General features: G+C 40.1%; 1 protein-coding gene across 18 annotated transcripts in view; it reads right to left on the reverse strand.

Annotated features, from left to right (window-relative positions):
- Positions 1-125: 125 nt before the first annotated feature.
- Positions 126-27,081, reverse strand: part of LOC119744599 (1-phosphatidylinositol 4,5-bisphosphate phosphodiesterase beta-4-like) — a 72,699-nt gene continuing 45,743 nt past the window's right edge. For all 18 annotated transcript variants that reach the window (XM_038220625.1, XM_038220624.1, XM_038220621.1 and 15 more), the window contains 16 exons: positions 25,637-25,784; positions 24,488-24,572; positions 23,189-23,365; positions 22,535-22,637; positions 21,337-21,501; positions 19,955-20,159; positions 19,189-19,277; positions 16,743-16,863; positions 13,337-13,446; positions 12,181-12,296; positions 11,711-11,786; positions 11,253-11,428; positions 9,990-10,091; positions 8,482-8,539; positions 7,059-7,145; positions 126-6,024 (listed from right to left, as the gene is read on the reverse strand). In XM_038220625.1, coding sequence (XP_038076553.1) covers positions 5,953-6,024; positions 7,059-7,145; positions 8,482-8,539; positions 9,990-10,091; positions 11,253-11,428; positions 11,711-11,786; positions 12,181-12,296; positions 13,337-13,446; positions 16,743-16,863; positions 19,189-19,277; positions 19,955-20,159; positions 21,337-21,501; positions 22,535-22,637; positions 23,189-23,365; positions 24,488-24,572; positions 25,637-25,784 — 1,890 coding nt within the window. In that variant the 3' untranslated portion in view covers positions 126-5,952. The remainder of the gene's footprint in view (positions 6,025-7,058; positions 7,146-8,481; positions 8,540-9,989; positions 10,092-11,252; positions 11,429-11,710; positions 11,787-12,180; positions 12,297-13,336; positions 13,447-16,742; positions 16,864-19,188; positions 19,278-19,954; positions 20,160-21,336; positions 21,502-22,534; positions 22,638-23,188; positions 23,366-24,487; positions 24,573-25,636; positions 25,785-27,081) is intronic.

Below are 27,081 nucleotides of genomic sequence, written 5' to 3' on the forward strand. Positions count from 1 at the left end.
TGTTTCATTTGCAAAACATTTATTTTACGACAGTTTATCATTGCATGATTCTTTCAAAATCGTTTAAAAAGTCACCGACAATCGAGAACAAAAACCAACAATCACGACACTGCACGCACTAATGGTTCAGTTGGTCAAAATGTGCACTTTATTTTAATAGACTTTACCCAATAGTACTCCCCACACGCCTCGTCACGTGTGTTTGGTGTTAACACTCATTATAATCAGCTGATGACTCTCAAAAAAGCACAAATACATCCAGAGAGGGCAGTGCACTCGCTATACAGTACTTTATCTGCCGAGAAATATTCACAATCTATACATACAGACCTAACCGACTGCAGGGTAGGAATTTACTATCTCAGTGGCATCCCGCCATCCCAAATTTCACATTTTTAGGGATGTCTATTTCTGACTGACATAACTATTAAAACCTTTTATCAGCTCTGTTTTAAGACTTTTAATCATTTTTTTTATATTCCTTTTTTTTTTAATTTGAGTAGACGGAAGAAACTAAATGCTATTGCTTCAGAAGTTTTTGTTTTACATTTTTTTTTCCAAAATGCAAAATGAAAATTTGGAGGGAAGAGCGGACCATTAAATCTACGTCTAATTGCAAGAAATGCTTTGAAATAATTTGAAACTGCAATCGTAAATAAGCTTGAATACCTTCAGGCAAAAAACCAAGACGAGTAGAGGATTGACGTCAACGTGACAGCAAAGATTCAAATATTAAAATTTCAATAATGTGTTTGCTTGCTTGACTGAGGATTTAGGTAGCGATCAAACGGTTGTTAAAACTTTCATAATTCAACAGAAACCATAATTTATAACTCTTTTTGATTTCCAAAAGCCAGATTTGCAACCCTCACAATTAAAGAAAAAAACTTACAGTTGGGAAACATCACAGAGTACTGCTTGCATTTGAACGCCATTAAGGAAGCACAGAAAAACTTAACACAAGGGGTATGATGGTTAATTACTCTGACAACACAAAATGTGAAATTGTAATTTCACATTACAAAATTTCCAGATTGCTTTATAAATAAAAAAAGATCACATTTGAAAAAGACAAGCAGCTATGGTCTCTCCATAAAGAGATGACCAAAAAAAGTCAAAACTACCCTCGGTATTTCCCTCCACATCTTTCATTTTGTCTTCTTAATGCCTAAAAATGATATCAATATCAGATTTGTCAGTGAAGGAAACAAGCAATATATGCTACCGTTTTTTGGCAACCAAATTATTGGTGTTGAAAAATTTCGTGTTTTTTTTTTAACTAAACTTCCTTTTCTTCTTTGTCAACGACAGTTCATGTAGGCTACACTTACACTGGCCTGCAGCACCTAACAATACCCTTTGATTGTTGCCAACATTCTTACATGTCATGCAGTAAAATAAAAGTCGAATTTTTGTAACATTACGTATCCTGTTATGCATGAGACTAAGGTATGTTTCTGCAAACTAGCTATGAGGATATTATTCAATAGAAAACGTACTGCAAATCATTTATGTAGCTAAACATTAATCAGTATTATTCACTGTATTTTTATATAACTAAAACATTGTTCTATTTGAACTACATTCAAGTAAGCCTAAAAAAATTGACAATCAATTCTCATTAAAATTAAAACCCTGTAAATTAACCTCCCAAATAAATGCAATTGTCTTCATTTAAATTAATTTTGTAGTACGTTGAAAAAAAAAGCTAAATTTCTCGAAATTTGCATACACAAATCCTGAAATGAATGCAAACTTCAGAAAGGGACTGCTATAACCACATACAAACTAATTTTATCTTAATTTAATGAAAGACACATCACCAAACAGTTTTGATGACTTCATATTTAACATTCACAGGTAAATCAGTCAATGGTGACAAGAAGAAAGAAGCGTTCACTCGCCAAGCATTGCTAGAAACCCTCCAGGATCCTCCAAATTCCACCACAGTACAATCAAGTCTTTTTGTAAAATAAGAGTGACTGAGCTCTCTGCCTTCCTGAATTCTTTAAAAATCCTGGTGGATTTTGAAGCATCAGGGAGGGTAGGGGTTATGCCTAGGCATAATTTGAAAAACAAAGGGCCACACAAAATAGCTTTTTGGTCAGACCTATTTGATATAAACAACTATAATTCAACAGATGATGTCAGTGGTATCGTACCGATCTGCCATTGCTTCTATGCCACATTCTAATAGTGATCTTAACCTGTATAATGACAGGCATGCAACTTTTCCTCGGATCAGCTGATTTCCTCTTTTTTTTTTACTTCCCATGTGTGCCATTGAAAATAGCAAAAACACTGTACAAAGTCTGGGAAAGATTTGAATTTCCTCTTTTTTATGACTTCCCAGTTGCATGCCTGATAATGACCGGAACAGTTTGAACTCAAAATAGAGGGGCCTACCCAAAACAGCTAGTATTTACCTCCTGTTTTTGGAACAAATGAAATACAAGGTTTTTAATTTGATTTTACATAGTATAGGAATACAGCTTTTCAAAATAGATTACCAGATTGTGTCCTTTCATTTGTCTGAAATTTCAGTATTTGGAAAAAAATTACACCAAACTTTATTTTTTCAGGAAACTATTCCGGGATTATATCATCGTACACTTAAAAATTCTGCAACGAAGAAATGTAGACACTGGCACAAGCAAAAAGACAGGAATAATGAAATAAGGTAGTTGTGGCAATGGTGGCCTTGAGGTATGTCGTTATAAAGGTGGGTAAACTAGGGGTGTGGTACAATGGGTGTGGCACATACGTAGGGCAGGAATACATGTAAGGTGGGGTACAAGTAGGGGCGTGGCAATATCAAGAGGGTGTGGCATCTGCAGGAGTGACATATGGACACACTTTTAGGTGTGGCACTTGAAGGGGTGTGGCCATAGCACACAGAATGGGATTGGTAAAGGTAGCTTGTGGCAACATTACACTCTTGGGTTGGCCCTAGGTAGGGGGATGAACTGGTAATTGTGCAACCACAGCACAGGGAGCAAATAAGATTAGGAGGGGCGTGGCAACAACATATCAAAGACAAAGCAAAAGGGGCGTGGCAATAATGCAATGGAGGTATGGCATCACATTAATTTGAGTAAGAAAATGAGGCATCGTCTTCCGGATATGACCAACAACAAAACTGCACTCTGCCAACTAAATTAGGACACAAGACCTAACTCATTCGTAACCCCAAAATTACACGACCATTAACAATTCTTAAAACATAAAAAATAAACTTTACATAATGTATAACATTTCTTCAGCATTCCATGCAAAAAAAATAACCAACTAGGTATTTCATAAATTGGCGTCCATCCTAAACAATAAATTAAATTTGTGTAGCTATTTTGAACAATAATACAACCACCTGTATATACAGAGAGAAGAATATCTTTCATAATAAAAGTTATAATTTTTTTTTCGTTTAAGGACGAATCAGGAAAAAAACACCGATGAGAATTTGTACATTCTAGCTTGGATATTGCAGACAGTTTTGCGTTCTTCTCACCTAATTATAAAACTCTACACCACACATCCTAAATATAAAGTTCTATCATTCATTTTTTTTTTTAAAGTTTAAATTTCACATTTGATATTATTATTTATACTGACATGACTTAATATAATGAATTACTTTGACTAATACCCAAATTCCCTCTTAAATCTAACGTAAAATGCAACACTGTACCCCCGACTACTAAATAAAAAAGTATGAAACTAGTACGAAACTAGGTCTTCTTTTATCTTTTTCAAGGGCTTGACACTCTCCAAAATACCAAAAATATTACAAAATAACATCGGTAATAAATAAAATTCTACTAAACCGAACCGTAACGAGCCCTGTATGCAAAACGAACTATGAACAGTATGTACAAGCATGACAAGTAAACCATGAATACGGCCAATGACTTCACTATGAACACTTTGTCAATAGTGCCTGTTCAAACTCTATCATGCATTGGGTATGCATTTTTTTTCCTTTCGCAAAAACATGTGAGGCGACTGAAATGGCTCTTTTACGTGAAGAAAAATGAAGAGGGAAACAGAGGCGAGTTCCATTATTCCCCACGATACTTTGACGACAAAACTCCTTTGGTAGTGACTTTTAGCTAAGATTTGGAGAAAAAAAAATACACCCCAACGTTATTTACAATGCATAAGTCTACCGGTATCAAACAAAAACCAATAATGCATTCGGATTTCAAATAAACAGTGAACACATTTGCTATCAAAACAAATTCTTTAAATTTCCTGGGGGGGGGGGGGGGTCGGAAGATGGGGCGATACAATGCACCATGTATACAGAATTTCTTTGAAAAAAGATCCTACGAATGTATCTTTATCATAAACAAATATATGTACACTGCATCAAAAATGATTCATTATATATAACCTTTTAAAACGTCGGATTATCCCTATGTACCTATGAAACACAGAATACACACAGTACGTAACGTTTGGTTTACTGGGATTTCAAATACCTAGACATGTTAGCGTTCTTGTCTTGTCTATTTACACATTTTTATTTATTTATTTATTTTTTTTAATTTTTTTTTAGTCAAGGTTATGGTCTCTGTTAACTGTATCTCATTACTTGACTGTACATATTTACAACGTGCGTTTTTGTCAGTCCGAATTCAACTTCCGTGATGATATTTGAGGAAAACATACTTTTTTCTACTTTCCAAAAAATGCAAATTTTCTCAGCGAAGGACTCATTCATGGATCTCTCCCAATGAACAAAGTAAGCGGAAATATACAACACTTCTAGTTAAATTCTTCAGAATTAAAACGTGAAATTTTTAAGAACAGTACTGGACATAACATTTGGTTTATTTTATTCAAATACTTAATCTAGAATTTTTTTTCTCTTGAAAAAAATTAGCACACAATGATATGAATAAAAAAATTCTCAAGGTATTTGAATACAATTACTAACGAATACAATTTCTCTTCAACTTTGCTTTGAATTACAGTTCCAAAAATGAGAAGAAAAATGACAAATTGACCTTTAAAATTCAGGCCAATATTTGTGGTGGTCTTTGAATCAAGGGAGTACAAGAATACTAGAGTTTTGGATTTTCCTGATTTTTTTTTTCCAAAACGGTTTTGGCAAGAAATATAATACAGAAAGTGGAGGCTCTGAATTCAATAAAAGATTCCACATAAATGATGAAAATGATGACGATTCAATAAATAATTTTCAATATTGATTCACTTTTGCAGCACACATCAGAAAAATACTACTGCGTAGAAGTTTGGAGAAATTCAACCACTGGCTTTTTCCTTTGGATCCATACGGATATCTCTAAAAGCTGAATTTCTAATAATCATTCAACCAAAAAAAAAAAAATTAAAACTCCATTTTTCCATATTATAAAACTCTTATAAAACTCCAATTTCATATCCCTCATGCACAGAACTAATGGCTCTTTCCATTTTTTTTTAACAGAAAAATCATTAATTATATTTCCTAAAAACATTTTTGGCCGAATATATATACCTTACTGAACAACAACTGATGGTAGTGAACAAAGGTTTCTTTTAATTCTTCTTCAATGGAGGTAACAAAATAATTGTAGTCGTTGTAATTCTCACTGAAAAAAAACCCACAAGCAGACGAGATCATGAATTCTGACTAAGTTTCGACCGAATTAAAACAAATACAAGTGTTGAAGGACAAATTACCATTTTGAATGTGTATCAGCAATGATCATTTCTTATTTAATAAACACCAAGTCCTTTCGAAACATAAGTTTTTAAACGGAGAGTACAAATGAACTGCAGTTGACACCCATATTTCAGTTTCCAATCCGTCTGGTTCCCTTCTTGATTCAATGTCACTACGTGTGTTGGAGGGTGAGGGTGAGGGTGACAGACTGGCGGGGTAAGTCTCAGTGTAGCGTCTTTGGATGTTTCATTGTCGTAAGGTCTCAACAAATTGGTCAGGTCTCATACCACAGCCTCGACTTTGCTGTTGGAGTTATTGGTCTCTGTCAACTTGGCCTTGTGCGCTTCAATCATCTGTTGAATGACATCGAATCAAAGCTCGTTGAAAGCAACCATTCAAACAAACTTTTGCATTCCCCATGTTATTTTTGAGTTTCATCCCGAAAATAAAGAGATCCCTTTTCGAAATTGCTATTTTTCTTGTTATTCCCTTTTGAATGAGACATTGACCGAAACATTCGGCCCATGTTTAGGAATTGATTTGTTACTTTACAAAAGCAAATTATTGGCTACCAGACAATAATTTAATAATCGATAATGTACGGACCGGGAACCAGTCTGCTCACAAAGTGGATCTGTTTGTGTACAAAATTAAAAACCCTTTATTTCAGAGTGTTACAGACGTCCAAAGAAGGGAAAAAAGAGGTTTTTTTCGGTTGGAATAACACATACAAGTTGAAAAGTTATCAATGGAAGAAAAACAAAAATGGTTGAAGAGCACGGGGAATGCAACTTTAATGCTACATATTTGGGAGGGGAATAATGCAAATCAAAGTATTGCACACGCAAAGAACTGTGGTATAGAATTTTGGACAGACAAATCCACAGTTGTACTTGCTGTCCAGGAAACAAACAAAAGCATAATGTTTGATCATTTATAAATACGTATCAAGGCCAGTTGGTAGATGCGGAAGTGAAACCCTGATTCGGGGTTTGAGCAAAATGGAGCAAATTGTTGGATTGGAGCAAAATATGACGCATACTTTTGTTTTGCATTGTGCAGATGGAAATTAAATATTGGGTTTTGACGTAGTTTGTATAAACACTGTATACTCCGTGTTGTCTGTCGGCTTGCATGAAAACAACTCACAAGCGAACTCCGATGGGACTGGAACCCACGACCTGCTGGAGCAGACGTCTTGCCACTCGACCGCCGAGCTCAATCTGGGAACCTTTTACATTGTTTTTTTCCCCCCAGCTTTCACTCGGGAGGCAACACACTGAGTATACAGTGTTTAAACGTCGGTGAAGGGCAAAACCTAATTTGACTTTTACATTGTGAAAAAACAAAACAAGCGAATAGCCCTTGTCCCTCATTGATAACATACCTCTTCATTGGCCCTGATGAGTAAATCCATCTGCTTGTTGTGCTCGGCCGTCAACTCATCGTTTTCTTTGGACTGTCTCACTTGTAACTGAAACAAAAATCAGACACCAGTGACAGTTTCAGAGACAAAGAGAAACATGGAGTGCAAAGCTGAACCAGAAGGATCAATTTAAGAGTTTGTGACATTATTGCCTACCCCTGTAATACTGGGGGACGACTGCACTAAGGCCTGTATCAGAATTATACACTTGTAGATGTCAGATGTAACAGGGACAGGACAAAAAGCTGACCCCAAATTTATACAACTAGTGCAGTGCCCGTTCAAAACGTGCCTGTTTGGAACGGGCAAATTGCTTGGCCGCTGGTAGACCCGCAAACGTGGCAGTATAGAGTGCAGTGCCCGTATAACAGCGCACCATATCTACACCTCACTGTTGCACGACCCTCCCCTTAAAAAAAAATGGTCAAGGCCCAATTCACCATTGCGCGATCTTCCCCCTTCAAGAAATGGTTGAGCCCATACAGCCAACCACCATTTGCACGTTTGTTAACCCGTACCCTAGTCTGAGTATCACCCGTTCTCCACGGAGCCGATGTCACATGAAAATCCGACTCCTATGAAAATCGGACCCCTATTTCCCTATAATTGGTGATCCCTCACACGTGACAGGTCACTCTCCCGAAACGATCCTAAAAATAGCATAGTATCGTACTCACGCGTGCGCAGTACTACCAATGAGTCCACATTTCATGGAGTCGGATATTCACGCTACACCGGCCCTATCTCCGGTTTCGTAGGGTCGATTACAGAGACTACCCGTACCCGTGGCGCCGTATAGAGTGCAGTGCCCATTCAAAATGTGCAGCAGTACAGTGCGTGGCACAGTCTGTATACATGTATACACATTTGTATAGATTAGGCCTCTAGTATTGCTGATTTTTTTGCAGCTTTTTTGAGAACAGCCCATCCAAACAACTTCAAACTTGACACTGCACATTCTGGGGTCCTGAGCAATACACCTGCCGATTGTCAACTTCATACAGTGCCCGGATCTGGAGATAATCGAAATACAGACAGACAGACACACAGACAAACAGAGATTTCTGGAATTATAGTTAGAGGACCCATATGCTTAGCCAATACATAGGCTTGTAATTGTGCCTGTCAGCGACGTCGTTTTAATACCTTTTGATTGAAACATTTCAACTGGTAGTCAAATACAACCAACACAGACAACAACCACGGATAAGTTTCAGAAAAGCAGCTTTGAACTGTCTGTGTGTCTCTATATTTGTTGTTGTAAACTCGATTCACAAGTGGCACAAGTGAGTGGATTGAAATTTAGAAATGGGGAAAATATTAATTTACCAGTTAGTTAATTACTTAACAAGTAAATGGCAAGACAATGCATTTCCGAACTTACTCTCTTCCTTTCCTCCATAAATTTCTTAAGACTGTTGCTCTGCAATTCTCGAATTCTCCTGCAATGAAACGCATCAAAATGTTTGAAATAATAAGTTCCAAATTCCAGATGTTTCTTTGGAAACAAAGAAATTTCAGTCATTTAGGAGCTTTGCAAGTGAAAAGCTTAGATGATGGACAAAAATCTGGCCGTGAAATAGTGGTGTGCATTTACGGGTCCCGGGTACCCCATAGGGATCACTCAATTACGGCCATCTCTGTAGGAGACCTGCAACTGCGTATTTTACGCAATCAAGCACGCATTATGCAGTGTTGAAAATGTTCCAAACACGTGCGCTTATTGCTCAAATGTGTTCGAAATACGACGAAGCTGATGCGCGTTATGCAAGTTGACAATCAAAATGCCGATGCACGTGGATGGTCTGTAGGAAATGACGTCATTTGAACGAGACCTATTGAAGTATAACCTAAAAGAAACCCCGCCCAAAAATTCAAATCCCGGAAGTTGTCTGAAGGGCTTTATAGCTTTACGGTGTAAACTTCAACTTTCGTGAGTGGCGTCTATCGCACGTTAAACTGCGCATAAACATGAAATCTGTTTTGGTTTTCCATGTAGCCTGGTTTTCATTTTGAGATTCCCCACAAATGGCATTCAAAACCTTTGTTTTACATAGTCTGAGAAGTTATTAAGTAATATGTAAAGTTGGTTACAGGTATCCGATCCCATGATCTGGAACCGGTTCCTGACATTAGCGGTCGAGTACTCCTTACCCGGTTCCAATGCACAGCCGTTATTTGAAACCATGTGTGATGATGAACAACACAAATCCTTCCTTCAAAAACAGTGAGCAATGTTTTTACAAAAAGTTCCATGTAGCAAAACTGTTTTGTATTTTTTGTGTGGTACTCTGTGAGATTTAAAAAAACAAAAAGAAGTTCAATTGTCTAGGATTTTCTGATACGATCTGAGAGAAATCGCTCACTTTCAAAGTCATTTCCTCAAACTAAAAAAAAAAAAATCAAATAAACCCCACATGCTAACGGCTTACTAAATGTAAACCAAAACTTCAAAGATTTAAAAAAAAAAATATTCCTGGCATCCTGGCAAAATGAGACAGAACTGGGCAGAGGTCGAAATGAGGGTGTGCGAGTATTAGGAAAGAGAATAAAATTCTCCTTACAACGCTGTTTGTTGCACTTTAATCGGACATTCCGTTGACAAATTATGGCTGTTTGCATTAACATGTCAATACTGAGAATACTGAGAAAAAGGCCTTTAAAGTTGAGAGATTTGTAGTCGTGGGCATGAAAGATGTCAATTGTTTTTTCTATATCAAAGATTACAAACATCAATAAATCTGAAAAGCGAAAAAACATCCCTCCCATTTGGTTTTGGGGGGGGGGGCATTTTTCTCCACTATGGCATTTGCCAAGTTCCGTCTCATTTTGCCTGATATATTAAAGGCCTGATTTTGTCGACTGTCTGCATGGTTGGGCTTCCTTTCCTACCTGTCTTTCTCAGCTTTATTCTTGATACTCTTGTCATGACTAACCAACTTCTTGGATTCCATGGACATCTTGCACTGGTTCGCCTCTAGGTCCTTCATCTCCCTGTTGAAATAACAGAAATTAAATTCTTATTCCCCTATAGTATCACTTGTATTTATCCCAAATGTAACGTACTGAATTATTATCAAAAAGCTTACTTAGATTAATGATCGTACTGGTACTAAACACCCTGAGAAATTAGTCCATCTGGCTTACTGTCATTTAGAAGAAATCACAAAATGTTGGTGATTTCCAACGATCAGTCAATTGACTTATTTTTGGAATAAAGAGTGTTAATGACGATATTGTGCTTCTTGGTTTTTGATCCAGGGTTGGAAAAACTTTTTGAAATCTCTGATCTCAGTTAAGTGAAAACTGTTTCTGTCTTTAACATAACCAGAGCCTTTGAAGTCCATCTTTTGCAACTTTCAGCGTTTCTGCTCCTATCGCTTGATGGCTGCAACAGTCACCAAAAGTTTCTTCTTCTTTTTTAATTTTACAAAGTTGAAGTATTATTATTTTTTAAATTAAACAATAATTTTTTTTTTTTTTAAAGTTTAAATTCATGTATGGATAACTACTGACAGATTTAAAGGGAATATACAACATTTGCAAACATCGAAAAAACAAAATACCAAATTTTTACGAAATACCTAGTAGGATGTTGGTAAATTACGGTCTTAAGCATGTTGTAAAATTATGGCACCTGGTGTGAAGTCATTTTCAAGAAAAGTGGTATTTTATTGTAAATTTCCAACGGTGGTCGGCCGACCACCGTTGGAAAAACCTAACTATTTTTCAACTACTGCTCCAAATTTACCATTTTTTCAGTCCAAATTTTGTTTGCTATTGGTTACATGTTCATGAACGGGTGCAGGCCAGCTAGACTGGTTCCCTTACCTTACAGTTTTCCGGCATCTATGAATTGATCCATATCATCTTTAGTGGAGTCAGGGAACCAGACTACTTGAACATTTTAGTTTTTCTTGGTTTTTCCAGCACTTTTGAACACAAAACTTCAAACATGTCAGTGTAACAATATTTGATCTATTATACTAACCCCTCATATCGTTCATTACTGAAAATTACAGCAAAAGCCAATGATGTACATTCCCTTTAAAATGGACAAATGTTTTCCTGAAGGCTTTCATTTTTGGGGGGATAGTTTTTATTCTATGGAGTATTCTTTCTGTCTATGGCTAAGATGCCCAAGTCTCATCTCACCGTGCATGTTTGGCTTCCAGTGTCTTGCGTTGGTCAATCTGTTTCTGTGTCATCAGCTTCCTGAGGACATCGCATTGTTGATAGACGTGGGTCTCCTTCAGCGCGTTTATCTCCGCTGTCTGGCGAGCCGTGACTTTACACCATTCCTTGCCTTGCTCCGACACCACGCCCTTAACCTGAGTGGGATTAGAAATCACAAATTACTATGAACGATCCCACTCAAAAGTCACGCAGTTACGAACACTCAACTCCAGAAACATTGAATATGACGTGGCCTAGTAGTCGTCACCTTGTAATGAAGGGATTCTTCTAACTTATCAAATACTTAATCCCACATTAAAGTGCTCTTCGACGAATTCAAATTTCTACTAATAACTTTTTAACTTGTATGTTTTATTTCAACCGAAAAACATTTCCCCCCCCCCCCTTTTTTGGGGCAATAAATAAATGTTACTTACCCTTATCTTGTGAACCTTAACGATAGAATGGACCTTGTTCTCCGTCTCAATCTTGAGATCGCTGCAGTTGCTCTCTCTACGGAACATAAAGAAGGCAGCAAGTGTCATTAAGAAGACGACTTAACATCTAGAACCAGACAACCCAGAGGAACAAGATTGGCTATAACATTACCATTGCCGCCTCAGTGCACAAGTACCCCCTCAACGGCTAAAAGGGGGAGTTGGTAGCAACCACTGGGAGGCACTCGTAAACGCATATCATATTACTGAGTTCGAGTCCTACCTGGGTCATGGTTCATGTGCCCTTGGGCAAGGCACTTTGTCACTCATTACTTCTTCTCCACCCAGGAGTAAATGGGTACCTGTGCGGGCAGAGATGGTTATTGTGACTGATTTTAGCTGCTTTGCGCCGAAATAGCAGCATCGAGATGCCTAGCTAGACAGCCCAGCAAAAAGACAGCTACGCTCACCCCTTTTTCTTGATGGCCTTCTCCAGTGATTTCTCTTCGGTGAGTTTCTCCTTGTCGTGGGACACCGCCATCTTGTCCACAGCAGTGTCATGTGTCCTCTTTACCGACGTGCACTCCTGCAGGACGCAACATTTGCATTATTTTACTCAAGTCGTCATCAACGCAGATATTGAATAAGAGTTTTCATTACATGTCAATACCACTTTTTATGGAAATTTGTGGCAAGATGGTTGGGCGTGATGTATTCATTTGTCCATAGCCAGTCAGTCAATGGACACAACTTGGACACGTGGCTCAAGACGCACATACGCCAAAGTGGCACAAACCTTTCCCTTCTGGGTCACTATCAAATTCCCGGAGTTTTCCCTGATTGTTGGTGGTTTTCCCAAATTCACTGGGTTTTCCCCTAAACTGGTGAAACGGAAACCTCATTTTCAAGGTTTCCCCTGATTTCTAGAGTGGATAGGAACCCTGTATGGCACTTTTCATTTCAGCTTTTCAGTGTAAATCAGCCCCTCACCCAGAGGTGTAATGACTCGAGTCAATGCCTCGACTCGAGTCCGACTCGACTCACAATTTTTGGGTGACTCGACTCGAGTCCCTAAGGGCAAATGACTTGACTCGACTCGAGTCCCTCATCAGAATGAGTCGACTCGACTCGACGAAGGCTAATCAGACTCGAGTCCCAAAAACAAAAGCAAAACTTTGCGAAAAATATTTGCAATGACTTATGCCGGTGACAGTTTTTGTTCACGTCACGTTAGAATGTTCGCGAATAATGTATACATATACATATGTGGTTTGATCAGTGTCCCCATTAGTTGAATGGCGATCAGCTGGCACCCCCTTTTTTATTTTCATTAGGAGTCAAATGTGGTGTCACCACATGTTTTAGCCCGAATGTAAAATTAAAAAAGCCAAAAAATGACTTTTCTCTCTTGTGTTTATTTATTGTATAGTGTTCAAATATTTGTGACTCAAATTGACTCGAGCTAAATACTTGACTCAACTCGACTCGACTCGACCACACACTGTGACTCGACTCGACTTGACTCGACCTTCTTGACCTTATGACTCGACTTGAGTCACTTCTTTAAAATGACTCGACTCGAATCGAGTCACAAAAAACAGTGACTGGTTACAACTCTGCCCTGACCTTGGAATGTTTCCTCTGTAAGCTCTCGATCTCCCTGCTCTGCTTCTTCAGGACCTTCTGGTAAACCTTGTCCTTCTGCAGCGTATCTGTTGACAGGATCAGCATCACGGCTACGAGAGAAAATGCACAAATCAAAGACAGCTGAAAAGACTTCCCTTAAACATTTGACACAAAAACATAGTGACATTTAGACCCAAGGTTCAAAAGACAGAAAGAAACAGCGTATAAATATTGAGTGGCTCAAAGTGGAATGGGAGAAATATTATTCCAAGGTATAATCTGGACTTTTCTTATTTCGTAAGGCAAAGCCGAGTGAGATGAAAAAGTCCAGATTTTACCGAGCGATAACATTCCTCCCATTTCACAATTTAAAGCCACTTAATATTTTTTTTATATAGCTAACATAGATCCTTGTCATTTGATTTGCAGTAACAATGAACTTCTATTTCAATACAAAATTGGTGGGAAATGTATTTCTCTCTTCCAAACCACCCCTTCACGATATATTTCAACCCAACTCTGTAGCTACTGGCTCTTGGGAACAATACGCGCTACGCGCAACGCGCACACCAGCATGCTTTTGCACACAAATACCGTGCCCAGGAACAAGGATGATCCCAACTGTTGAATAGTAAATCCCATTCACCATGGGCGGATGGGACTTTTTGAACCCCGGCGTGAATGGGAGCAATAATAAATGTCACGTGATGTTCATTCATTCATTCATTCATATTGGTTTATTTCATCCATTATCGCAGTTAAAAACTGAATTGCAATGGATTTAACAAAATAATAAATTATTTAACACCAAATCAACAAATTATTTGACAACAATCACCATTACAATTACACACACAAACAAAAAACCATTAAAAAACGAACAATGACTTTTACAGTTCACGTGTACAAAGCATACTGTTAAAAACATGTCCATTACAATTTACATATCGAAAAATTAAAATTATTATTATTGGTTGTGCAATCTGATTAAGGTAGGAAGCGCACTGGTATAATAACGTTTTGTTCGGCAACGGATTTCAGGGATGGATGGTTTATTCCGCAGCATTCTAGTATGTTGAGGCGGAAAGAATTCACGAAAAAGATCAGTGTGTTTAAGGGTTTTGTTGAAAAAGGATAATGATATTTGATTACGTCTGTTTGCCAAAGAATCTAAGCTGAAATGCGATAAAGCTTGGGTGTATGACAAATACTCGACCCCAAGAATAATCTTCAAGGCACGTTTCTGTACTTTTTCAAGCCGAGTCACCTGATGCTGGGTAAGTGCTCCGTTCCACACAGGGGCTGCATACTCCACCAATGGTCTGATGAAGCTCTTATAGAGGGTTATGAGATCACTGTGAGGCAAACCGTAACTTTTGAGAACCCTTAACATGTGGATTTTACCATTAGCACGTTTGACAATGCTGTCCACATTTTTGTCCCATTTGAGATCACTTTGGATAGTAACCCCCAAAACCTTGATATGTGATGTAATACAGAGTTCATAATCATCAACAGAAATAACAGGCATTACAGGGCTATTTCTAGAGAAATCAATATTCATTTGAAAGCACTTACTAGGATTTAATTTCATGCTATTTTGCATAGACCAATTTGTTAGGCCGTCAATGGCGTCCTGCAAGCAAGAATTCTGCGAAGATGGTCTACACTCAACAATCGATAAATCATCAACATATTTGAACACGACCAGGTTATCACCCTCAAGTCTGACATCATTGATCATAACTAAAAATAAAATAGGGCCAAGTTTGGTTCCCTGAGGGACTCCGGCATTTAAGGTCAACCAACTGGAACATATTGAGTGGTAACGAACACACTGTTCTCTAGCGGTTAAGAAGTCAGCTATCCATGGAATGATAGAAGGGCGCACTTCCAAATGGATTAACTTATTCAACACTATTGTGTGATTAATCCTATCAAATGCTTTTGAAAAATCTGTGGTAGTCACAGTAGCAACCGATCTTGATTTATCAGCATTTCGATACAACAGGTGAAGCATATTGATCAAATAATGATTTGTGGAGAAATGTTTGCGGTTTCCAAACTGGGCAGGGTCCAATCTGGGGCCAATGTCCTCCAACAACCACTTCGCAATAAATCCCTCCGCAACCTTTGCGAAGTGGTTAGTCAGAGATATCGGTCTTAACTTGTCAACAGAGGGTGGGCTGGACTTGGGTATGGGTATCACAATAGCTCGTTTCCAATCTTCGGGCACTCTTCCTTGTTGGAAGGATTTATTCAAAATATGAGTAAGGGGAGTAGCGAGTTCGATGGCAAAATGATTAATAAACCGTGCAGTAATATTGTCAGGCCCACCAGCTGTAGACAGTTTAATAGTTTGGAGCGACTTATAAACATCCCATGGATACAAATACGGGCAAGGTTGGGAAGAGGGTAAATATGCTGGGAGTCTACTAAGGTCAACACAATCCATATCTGATGCAACTGATACAAAATGTTCATTAATAGTAGATGCTATCATGAACGCATTATCTGGATCAACTCCTGGAATATACACTGACGGATGGTCTTTGTCATTACCAGTAAGCATGCGAATTCGGTGAAACCAAGCCGATGGTTTACTCTGTTTGAGTTTTGCAACCCGAGTGGCATAATACTGTTTCTTTGCCACGGCTATACCTGCTATAATCTTCGTCCGCAATCTTCTCCAGGAGACCATATCATTACAATGAAAAGCTACCTGTCGTGCTTTAATTAACCTTTTGATTTGTGGAGTCATCCAGGGTTTATCAGTAGTATGAATTTTGACTCTTTTAACCGGAAAATATAAATCAATCTTTGTGTTCAAGGTCTCAATAAACTTTTCATATTTTGTGTCAATATTAGTGTGATCTAACTCTTGAGCCCAGTCATAATTACTTATCCACATTCCAAAGGAACGCCTGGCACTCTCGGGCATAGGACGCCTCGAACACAATTTGCTTGCATTTTTAATTCGAGGATTATACACTGGGGTCCAAAGTACAGTGTTATGGTCTGACATGCCAACTGGTGATGTGATTTGGGGTATCGCATACTTATCACTCATATTCGTAATAATCTTATCAAGAATACTATTACCTCTAGTTGGTTGGTCCACAACTTGTTGAAAATGCTGATCTGCAATAAGTGGATTAATATTCAATTGATTAAAGTCTCCCAATATAACAAACCCAGCCTGTGGGTTGGAGACACTCAGATGATCCATAGTGCTCAATATGTGGTCAGTCATGACTTCCTCAACTTCAGAGTCCAGATGAGGGAAATAAACCACTGCACAAAATATACAAGAAACTGATCTTGGCAAACGATAGCGTGAGTTCCACCAATCAAATGACAAGGATCGGTATGTCAGTTATATAAAACAGACCGTTGCATCTCTTACAGTTGGTAGTTGGTGCAAAGCTGTTCACTGATTGGGTGGGCGTAGTGGGGGACTTCGCTCCTTGCTTCAGGGTGGATTTGCTGCTTTTCTTTCCTCCTAATGGTACTTCACTGATGTCATTCTGGTATTAAGGAGAAAAAAACAAAGGTGAAATAATTCTTATAGTTTCCTCAAAAATAGCCTCATTTCTGGGCCGTGTCTGAATCTCTTGTCTAGAGCTTTTGGACTCAGTGCATGAAAACTTGATGGCATTTTGTGACCACTTGTGAGATCTCAACCGGGGGGCACACGCTGCATGCACGCACTGGTCTGCCCACAATTGGCAAAAAGTAGGCAGAATAATTGTATTCAATATGCATAAACTTGCAGCATCTTCCTGGGTAGCGCCAGTATCACAACTCCAGTGGTACCACTTATGATTATTTACGTTTTTCCTTTGAATCACTTCAAGACACTTAGATTTTCGTTCTCTTTTCCCTTAAATTAAAATTATCTCAACGATAAACTCAGAGAAGAAAAATAGCCGATGAAGATGAGCAGCGACGACGTGGATTCAAACCAGGGATCTTTGTATCCATAGCTCATCTCGCTATCCACCATGCCACTCCGTGGTAGCTCGACGACAACCGTTCTTAAAAATGCTTTAATGTAACGGGTTGACTAAATAACAACAATGCTCTTGGTATCATTGTTCTGTTCTCATGAATAAACATACTGACCCGTTGACATACGAATAAATTATCATAAGTGGTACCACTGGAGTTGTGATACTGGCCCTACCATCTTCCTGAGCATCAGGTACTGTCAGCAAAGGCCAAGTTCGGGCAAGGACCATTAGTCGACTAGTGGTTGATTTGTGACGTACCTTACGCCTGCGCACTAATAGCAACGTGCGAACGTCTCTAGTCAAACGCTGGTCAAAATGTCATCGCAAAACTTCTGGATCCTGGCTCTCTGCTAGCGTTATGGATGCGCGCGGCTATTGGTTACCAGCGAAGCAACCAACCCCAGTAGGCTAGTTCCAAATAGTCGACTAGCGTAGTCAACCATCGTCTACTAGACAGAGTTTGGGCAAACGTTAGTTAACCATTGGTCAACTATAGTCCTTGCGCGAACTTGGCCAGTGCAGGCATGAGTCCCTGCCAGTGGTCTCCCCAACCATGGGCTCCTTGCACAAATACCCCCTCAACGGTAAGAAATGGAGAGTTGGGGGAGACCACTGGGAGAGACATTCGAGCGCACTGTCGAGGACGTCTGGCGCTCAAGCGGAGATGCTTTGGCTTTTTGCACATTCAGCATAAAATTTGTCGTGCTTATTTCACACAAGCGTTGTGTCTCGTCCAAGGGGCTTTGAAAGTGGTGCAAAACGCCCTCTCTTGTTCGAGCAAGGAACCCATTTCATTGGCAATCCTTTCAGAGGTATGAATATAATTGATCCATTCAATTAAACGTTTGACCCACAAACATTTCTGCAAGTATTGCTTTTAAAGGAATACAAAAGCAAAAACAAACCAAAGAACACACACCCATATAGAAATTAGACTGAAAAATAAAAATCTGACCCACTTTAATCTATAAAACGGTTAGAAAAAAGGACCTATAAGGCCAAAAAAAAAAAGTCTCCGGTTTCTGGTATGCGCGCGCGTCGCCGTAGCCATGCGCGTCGGCAAAATGAAAAAGTTTTTTTTTCAATGAAAGATGATGTCTCAAAACCGCCAAACTCACTGGTTTGACTGGAATCTTGCTGCTGCACAATTTTAACGTGTTTTTAGGTTGGGTTATGGTCGAGAATAAGCTTTATGTGGCCTCTCTGGACTCCCATACATTTGCACTAAGTTTAGTCGGGCACCATTTGCAGTCATCAGCCGACATTTGAAGCAAAAAAATCAGGTAAAAAAAAAAAAAAAAAGCCGCGTCGCCGCACCACTTTTTGGGCAAGCTCCATACCAGAAACCGGAGACTTTTTTTTTTGACTGTCCATGACTACTAAACAGATTGAAACAAAATTCGCACTAAATCAAGTCTAACCTAAAGCACCATGCTTTACTTTATCAGACATGCAACCGGGAAGTCGCAAAAAAAAAAAGAGAGGAAAGTCCAATTTTTACAAGACTTTCTGCAGTGCTGTTTTCAATTTTAATATGTGAAAAAAGGAGGAAATCAGCTGATGCGAGGAAAAGTTGCATGCCTGTTTTCTCAGCATCCCTATATGATGGAAACTAAGAAATGCTCAAGAAATTACAAGTGATGAATCAAAACGCTGGGCAATATTATTCTTCTTCTTCATTCATTCATTTGCATGATGACTTGATGAGTTGGGCCCAACTGTCCCTGTCGAGCATAGTGTTGGAAAGAGATGGACCACTCAGACCAGTTTCTAGCTCGATGGATGTTTTCAGGGTCATGTTGGGACAACCTTTAAATATTGCTTAAATATAATACCAACCTCTTCAATGCCCATGGACTGCATCTGTTTGGCTCTCTTCTCAGCTTGGGATAAGTACTCCAGCGGTTTGGACAATGCATCCACAAAATCTAGAGAACGGAAAGACATTCCCGCCAGGTATCACTTGGGGTAATGATAACACTGCATTCTATCCACTGTAGGATCAGGGTGAAATTTTAACATTTTCTTGTTTCAGAAATACGCATCCAATAAACTTGCATGACTTTTCCAGGTTTTTTTGATAATAATAATAATAATAACGGAGTCTTATATAGCGCACGTATCTACCAACAATTAGGTGCTCAAGGCCCTGGAGATTATGTCTATTATTAAAGACAGGTAAATAAAGTATATGAGAAATATGGGACTCATTATGTAGCACCTTATAAGGGTGTACAAGGTGCTGCGGCGCATATTGCAGCCACTGCCAGAAACACTGGGGCAAACCCCTTATCTTAGCGATAAGTGTTACTGGGTTCTTTAACGTGCATTACACAACACACGGGACCTATGGTTTTACGTCCCATCCGAAGGATGAAGCAATAATGGTAAAGTGCCTTGCTTAAGAGCACAAGCACCATGTTCCCACGGTCAGGATTCGAACTCATGTACCACGGCACACATATCGAACTCTGTAACCATTGGACCACAGCACCCCATACGGGCTGCAGGAACCCTGCTATTGTTCCAATGTGGCGATTTTGTGCAAAAAGAAAACAATGGCACAATTTTTCTTTTTTTTCTGGGGTCACTAGACGTGACTCACCTCCCAGGCCATCCGGTACGTAGGTCTTGAGCTGAATGCAGCAGAAGACTGTGGGCAGAGACAGAGGGAAGTTGCCTTCTGTCCGTAGTGATATGTGTCGATAGCCGGCTTGCAAGCCGTCCAGAGGTAATATCCTCTGACCAATCAGCTTGCCGTTCTCCTCATACACGGCAATTCTCAGGACGGCCAGATCCGGTAATACGACCTACACAAGACAAGAGACAACGTAATTGATAGAATCTTAAGATGACCAAACTGTATATTGAGCGAGAGAAATTGACCCAAACTTTAAAGGGAATGTACAACATTTGCTTTTGCTGCAATTTTCAGAAATAAGTGTATTTGGAGGATTAGTATGTTATGGCAAATATTGTTAAAATGACTTGTTTCACATTTTGGGCTTGAAGATGCTGGAAACACCAAGAAAACCAATCATATTCTTGTAGTCTGGTTCCCTGACCCCATTTAAGATGAAACGGAGCAGTTTATAGACTTTGGGGAATTGTGAGGTCAGAGAATCAGTCTAGCAGGCTTGTACCCCTTCATAGGTGTGTAATCAATTGCAAAGAAAATGCGGAAAAAGTAAATATTAAAAAGAAGGAGCCGTTTTTGAAAAAAAAAGCCAGATTTCTCCAACGCTGGTCAGCCAACCAGCTTTAGAAAAATACCATTTTTCTTAAAAATATCAACACACCAGGAGCCACAATTTTACAGGATGCTTTAGACTGTCATTCCCTAACAATCCAGTAAGGTATTTCGTGATAATTCAATCATTTCGTTTTGTGATGTTTGCAAATGTTATATCTTCCCTTTAAGGCTCTGGTTACCATATGTGAATAATCTTGGCTGACTACAGCAGCAAACTCTACCACTAAGAGACAGTGTAGATCATTGGTACATCTTATAACCCAGGATTTTTTGCTTACAGGATTCAAGCAGAATTTCTTAACAACCTGAGCCTGATTTCACGGCTCTGCTAACCACAGAATTCCATGCTTACGATCATCGTTCTGTGCTAACAGCGCTAGCAGACAAATTTTGTGCTTAACCATGTAAGCACAGAATCCTTAGTCACAGGATGTACATGTACGCATGCGCATAAGCTGAAATTCCTCGCTTACCCAAGAAATACGCTTACTGTAAGGCTAAAAAAAAAATAGTCAGTCTCTAGTCAGCACGCGTCGATTTTGATTGTGCGCGTCAATTTGCGCTAGCTACAACAGCGCCCTCTATTGAAATACATTGGCGAAGGGCAAAACCCCGAATTGAATTTGCATCACCCCTAAGCAAATTCCATTTTATGAAAGGTCACAAACTGCCAAATAGTCTACCAATACTGACAAAACAAGAATAGCACGACAAACCACCAACACGAAACTCACCTTTCTGAAGACAAAGGCTTCAGCGTTATAGACTGGATTGAGTCCGTTGTTGGGTACCGTCTTGGTCCTATGCTCTCTCCTAATGGTATCCGTTGGCAACCCGTACATGTCAACCTCAACATACGTACCCACTTTCTTGTCTGATAAAAACTGACCCGAGATGACCTGAAAAATAAGGGGGAAAAAACGTAAACTGCTTTGTTCAAAACTTGGGATTCTTGCTGAAATATACTACATTCTCCGCTGTTGTTTCATGGCCTAGCGGTTAAGAGCACTGCACCGGACTCTTGCTCTGGTGTTTCAGAGGCAGCAGAATGTGGGTTCCAGCCCGGGTCTGGACACTTGTGCCCTTAAGCAAGGCACTTAACCAATACTGCTTCGTCTTTCGGATGGGACGTAAAGCTGTAGGTCCCATGTGTTGTGTAATGCAATGCACGTAACAGAACCCAGTAACACTATTTACTAAGAGAAGGGGTTTGCCCTGATGTTTCTGGCCTCTTGTTAAAACTCCCCTGCGGAGTCCTTAGGAGAAGAACCAACCAAGTAACCAAGCTTTGTGTTACATTTTGCAGTGTTGTTTCTGAGTTCATCACAAGTCCTTTCACAAATCCTTTCACAATTCCAGTCACCAGTAATGGGATGAACAATGACAAAGGAATGCTTTTGTACCAGTTGAATAGCTAGTGACTTGATTTGAGACTGAAAGACTTGTGATGGACATGTGATGGACTTGTGATGGACTTGTGATGGACTTGTGATGGACTTGTGATGGACATGTGATGGACTTGTGATGGACTTGTTATAGACTTGTGATGGACTTGTGATGGACTTGTGATGGACTTGTGATGGACTTGTGATGGACTTGTGATGGACTTATGATGGACTAGTGATGGACTTGTGATGGACATGTGAAGGACTTGTGATGGACTTGTGATGGACATGTGATGGACTTGTGATGGACATGTGATGGACTTGTGATGGGCTTGTGACGGACTTGTGATGGGCTTGTGATGGACTTGTGATGGACTTGTGATGGACATGTGATGGACTTGTGATGGACTTGTGATGGACTTGCAGGGACTCAAATAGAACACTGACATTTTGTACTCTTGAAGGTACCGTTGTGCATGGGGTGCATAATGTTTGGTGGGCACATGAAATAACAAAGCTAATGGCAAGATGGTAGGAAGCAGCTTACCCTGACGGAGCAAGTGGCAGCAATGACTCCATCTACTGGGGATTCTGAGAAGGGATCAAAGGACTTGTCTGGTCGTCTCATGAAATCTGGCTTCAATAGAAAGCTGCAAAATATCACACAAATGTATTAGTATCATCGATTCCTATCCCACAAAAGTGATGCACGCGACGAAAACATTGTTGGTACCCGGCATTTTTTTGTATATCACCGTGATTGGAAAACACCGATAACTGAAATGACAGACTTGATTTCCAGGCTGAATGCTACGTGTCCTTGGCACATAACATGCCCGCACGTGAGGCGCCGTTGTATACTGCGTGCAAGTACGTTGGCCGCCTGTATCTCATGCAGGCTCGGCAACAACAAAGACTTGTTTTTAAGACTACTTCAACGAACAACGTTGTGCCGTGCGTGCGCAATCCTTACAACATGTATGCCTACTAAACTCGAGAGCGCTAACGAGGTAAAAAATCAACGAGAAAAAAAACCAGAATTTTGTGAGATTTTTTCTAAAACCGGAATTCCGGCTACAACCGGAAAAGCGGCATCTCTGAGTGACTCAGTCAGTCACTCATTCATTCAGTCAGTGACTCAGTCAGTCAGAAAAAAAGTAGGCCAAACCTTCAGGTCCAGCAAAAAAAAAAAAAAACTCACCCACAGGAGCCGTTGTACTCAAATTTTCCCTGATTGAGCTGCATGCCGATATCTGGCATTTGAAAATTCAAAGCAACCATCTGACAGCCAGCATTCCAGAAGATCTGAGGCATGTAATTGCTGGAGTCATAGCGGCCTCCTTTGGGGTAGATACGACTCATCTGACGCTTGTTGTAACTGGAGGAATTGGTGGTTAAGGAGAACTTGTATACAGAGAATTTGAGGAAGCACACAACAAAAAACCAAATTAGAGATAAGATACACTTGGATGACAGCACAGGATTACATATCTTGAGCCTACAGCTTGAGTAGCTCTTAGCCTTGTGAACTGGCAATACCTGTATAAAAGAATAATTTCTGTACACAGAAAGAGCAATCTCAACATTAGGGTTTTTTGTTATCATCACCATCAATTGGATTTCACACCATGTAATAATCCCTATTGGAGATACCCCAGTTCCCACATGGGATCACAATTCCCTAAATTTTGACTATGTGAGTGTCCCGAAGGTGACAAAAAAATAGAACAGTCCAAATTGTTGGGAAGAACCCTAATTTCATGTTGTTTACTTTTGTATCTTCTAAGACTACTGCATGACTTAAAGTCAAATAAATAAACAGCCAGCCAGCCAGCCAACCAACCAGCCAGCTAACCGGTTTGCAAGCCAACTACACAGTTTGCAAGCCAGCCAGCCAGTTAACTGGTTAACCAGTTTGCAGGGGAGCCAGCCAGCCAGCTAACCAATTTGCAAGCGAGCCAGCCAGCTAACTTGTTTGCAAGCCAGTCAGCCTGGGAACCAGTTTGCAAGCGAGCCAGCTAGCTAGCTAACCAGTTTGAAAGACAGGCAGCCAGCCAGGTAACCAGTTTGCATGGGAGCCAGCCAGCTAACTTGTTTGCAAGCCAGTCAGCCAGGAAACCAGTTTGCAAGCCAGCCAGCCAGCCAGCTAACCAGTTTGCAGGCCAGTCAGCCAGCTAACTTGTTCGCAAGCCAGCCAGCCAGGTAACCAGTTTGCAAGCCAGTCAGCCAGCCAGCTAACCAGTTTGCAAGCCATCCAGCCAACCAACCAGCCAGCAAGCCAGTCAACAAGCTATATGTCTCCAACATTACCAGCCCATCAGTGGTACCGCCAAGGCCATCCAAATTTCCACCATTATTAGATGACACTTTGTTTTCGTTCTCGGCAAAAAGATATAAAAGATATAATGACAATTCCAAACAAGTCTTTCAAAAAACACACGCAAGATCTCATCGAAAACAAACTTCTACAAAAACTAATTTCATTCCACAATAAGGATACTTGACGAATTCTATGCAGCTAGTCTTGATGTAGCCCAGGCCGACAGCCTCATTGAAGGAGGACATATTGAAATGAAAATTCCGTTCTGAAATGGAAGTTGAAGGATAAAAATTCAATCAGTAAATTTTCAGTCACAGTGCTACCACTGCAGAGCACGGAAAAGCTCAATTCCCAAAGGTCATGCATTGCAAATTCCCATAAAGTCATGCACTGCACAACTTTCCCAGAGAGACCTGCATACCACTCTTAGGCCAGAAAAAAAAGAAGGTAGGTTCCGGTTTCTGGTCTGCGCGCACGTCGCCGTAGCCATGCGCGTCGGCAAACTTAAAAAGTTGGGTTTTTTTTTTCAATGTAAGATGATGTCTCAAACCGCCAAACTCACTGGTTTGACTGGAATCCTGCTGCTGCACAATTTTAACGTGTTTTTAGATGGGGTTACGATTGAGTATAAGCTTTATGTGGCCTCTCTGGGCTCCCATACATTTTGCACTAAATTTAGTCGGGCACCATTTGCAGTCATCATGCGAAATTTGAAGAAAAAAAAAGTAAGAAAAAAAAAAAAAAAAGGCGGCGTCGCCGCACCACTTTGGGGGCAAGCTCCATACCAGAAACCGGAGACTTTTTTTGGGGGGGGGGGGGCCTTAAATATGGCACAATCTTTCATGTATATCAACAGCAGTGTATGTTCTGTACTTTCTATGGGCTTGTGAGGGACAGGTTTTCGGCCTGGCATTCCAAATCAAATTTTTCCGAAGATAAGAATGAAGTACATGAAGCCTGTGATGTTTTGTAACAATTAAGGCCGGTTCATACACGATGCGAAAGCGTACGCGAATATGTGACGTCAGGGTAAGTTTCGGGCTGCAAATTTGCAAAAGTTGAACACATTTCAAGTCAGGTGAATTTTGCAGTGAATGCTTCGTGACGTCAAATTCGCATCGCATTCACATTCGCATAAAGATAGCCTTTAGAAGCGACTACGTTGAAAGGTCAAAGGTTATCGCTGTCACGACTGATGCTGGAGCCAACAGAAAATGTATACATAACGTTTGCCTGTCTAAACCAGAGTCGACCTGAGTCACTGCCTATAACAAAATTTATGTGTCAAATTCATAATGCCGGAATGCAAAAATTGTATTAACAAAATACCTTCAGCGACATCAAATCCTTGGAACTTGACCGGCTGTGCATAGTTGACAAGAGCAGACAAGAAGGGATGGATGTTGGTGGTAGCTCCCGTGTAGCGATAGTTGGCCACCATAAAGGCTTCTTCGTCTTGCGATAACTGTTCAACACCCTGCAGGACAGATATGACGAAAAATGTTAAGCCGCATGGCGTTACTGCACTTGCGGCACAATTTATTGCGTGGGTTGCAGAACATTTCACATTGTGCAACATTTCAGTTATGACACATTTCACGGGAGTTTGGTCATGTGCAAGTCTGCAACTTAATATGCTTTAAATTATGGCACAACTTTTGCAATCGCTTTAGCTGGCTTATCATGATCGTCATGGAGCCTGTTGTTGCCCATCTTATCATGGTTGATGCAAGACGCTCACAGCTTTGTGTTTGAAGAAAATGAAGAGTAATTTTACCAGTGACAAAATTTTCTTAAGAGTTGCCGCATGATTCAGAAGAAAGTCGGACAGAACTATTTTCATGATGGTGGACGGAGGTGATTCAACGACTGTTTGTGGCCAAACAGAAATCACACACAAAATAAGTTGCAAATGCTATATGTGTAATGGTACCATTAAGGAGACACGTTATCGTAATTTCTTCGCACGATGGGAGACATCGGCCATTAGGGAGACATTTTCTGTCTCCCCAATGTCACAGCCCCCCTTTAGAGGCAAAATTTTGCAGTCGCAATTAAATTATATTTGTTGCTCGTGGTCTAATTGGTAAACATACCGAAGTGCGTGGAAAAAGGACAAGGGAATATTGGGTAAGGGCACATTTCAGTTTGAACAATTTTATGCCCAAGTCTATGGGGATGTCTCCCAAATGTCCAATCCAGGGTAATATTTATTATCCTTGCACATGATGTCTAATTGAAACGTTGCACTGGCATACCAAGTTCGTGAAATAGCACTCTGCACTGATGTTAAAAATAGAAGCAAGTACCCGGATCTCAGACAAGCATGTTGTACGAACTTCTCGTGTGAAGATTACGCGCACGCTTGCAAACACCGTTTCTATGCGAATGTACATGTATGCGGCCAGGTGTGCATGCATATGCGCGCCTGATTGTTCGAAAGTTTGTCTGACATGCGGGGTAAGCGCGCGTACGGCGCAGAGCAAAATTGACGCCATTAGTGCGGAGTGCTATTGATCGTAAGTTTATTGCGCAGCTGCGTGAGTCACATAAGTCCCAAGCATGGCCTAGGTTACGCATGGTTTCATGAAAATCGGCTACTTGAATTACAAATTATACCTCCAATTAATATGGGCCATCAGGACCCAGTCAATTCAAATGCAGCGGAGCGCTGCTACAACGAACAACACTATACCACAGTATGCTACAGTAAACAATCCCTTATTGCTCCCAAATTTGTATGTACAATTAAAGAGGTTGTGGAATGCTCGCAG

This window comes from Patiria miniata, unplaced genomic scaffold, assembly GCF_015706575.1.
Source record: "Patiria miniata isolate m_02_andy unplaced genomic scaffold, ASM1570657v1 HiC_scaffold_7, whole genome shotgun sequence".
NCBI classification, from domain to species: Eukaryota; Metazoa; Echinodermata; class Asteroidea; order Valvatida; family Asterinidae; genus Patiria; species Patiria miniata.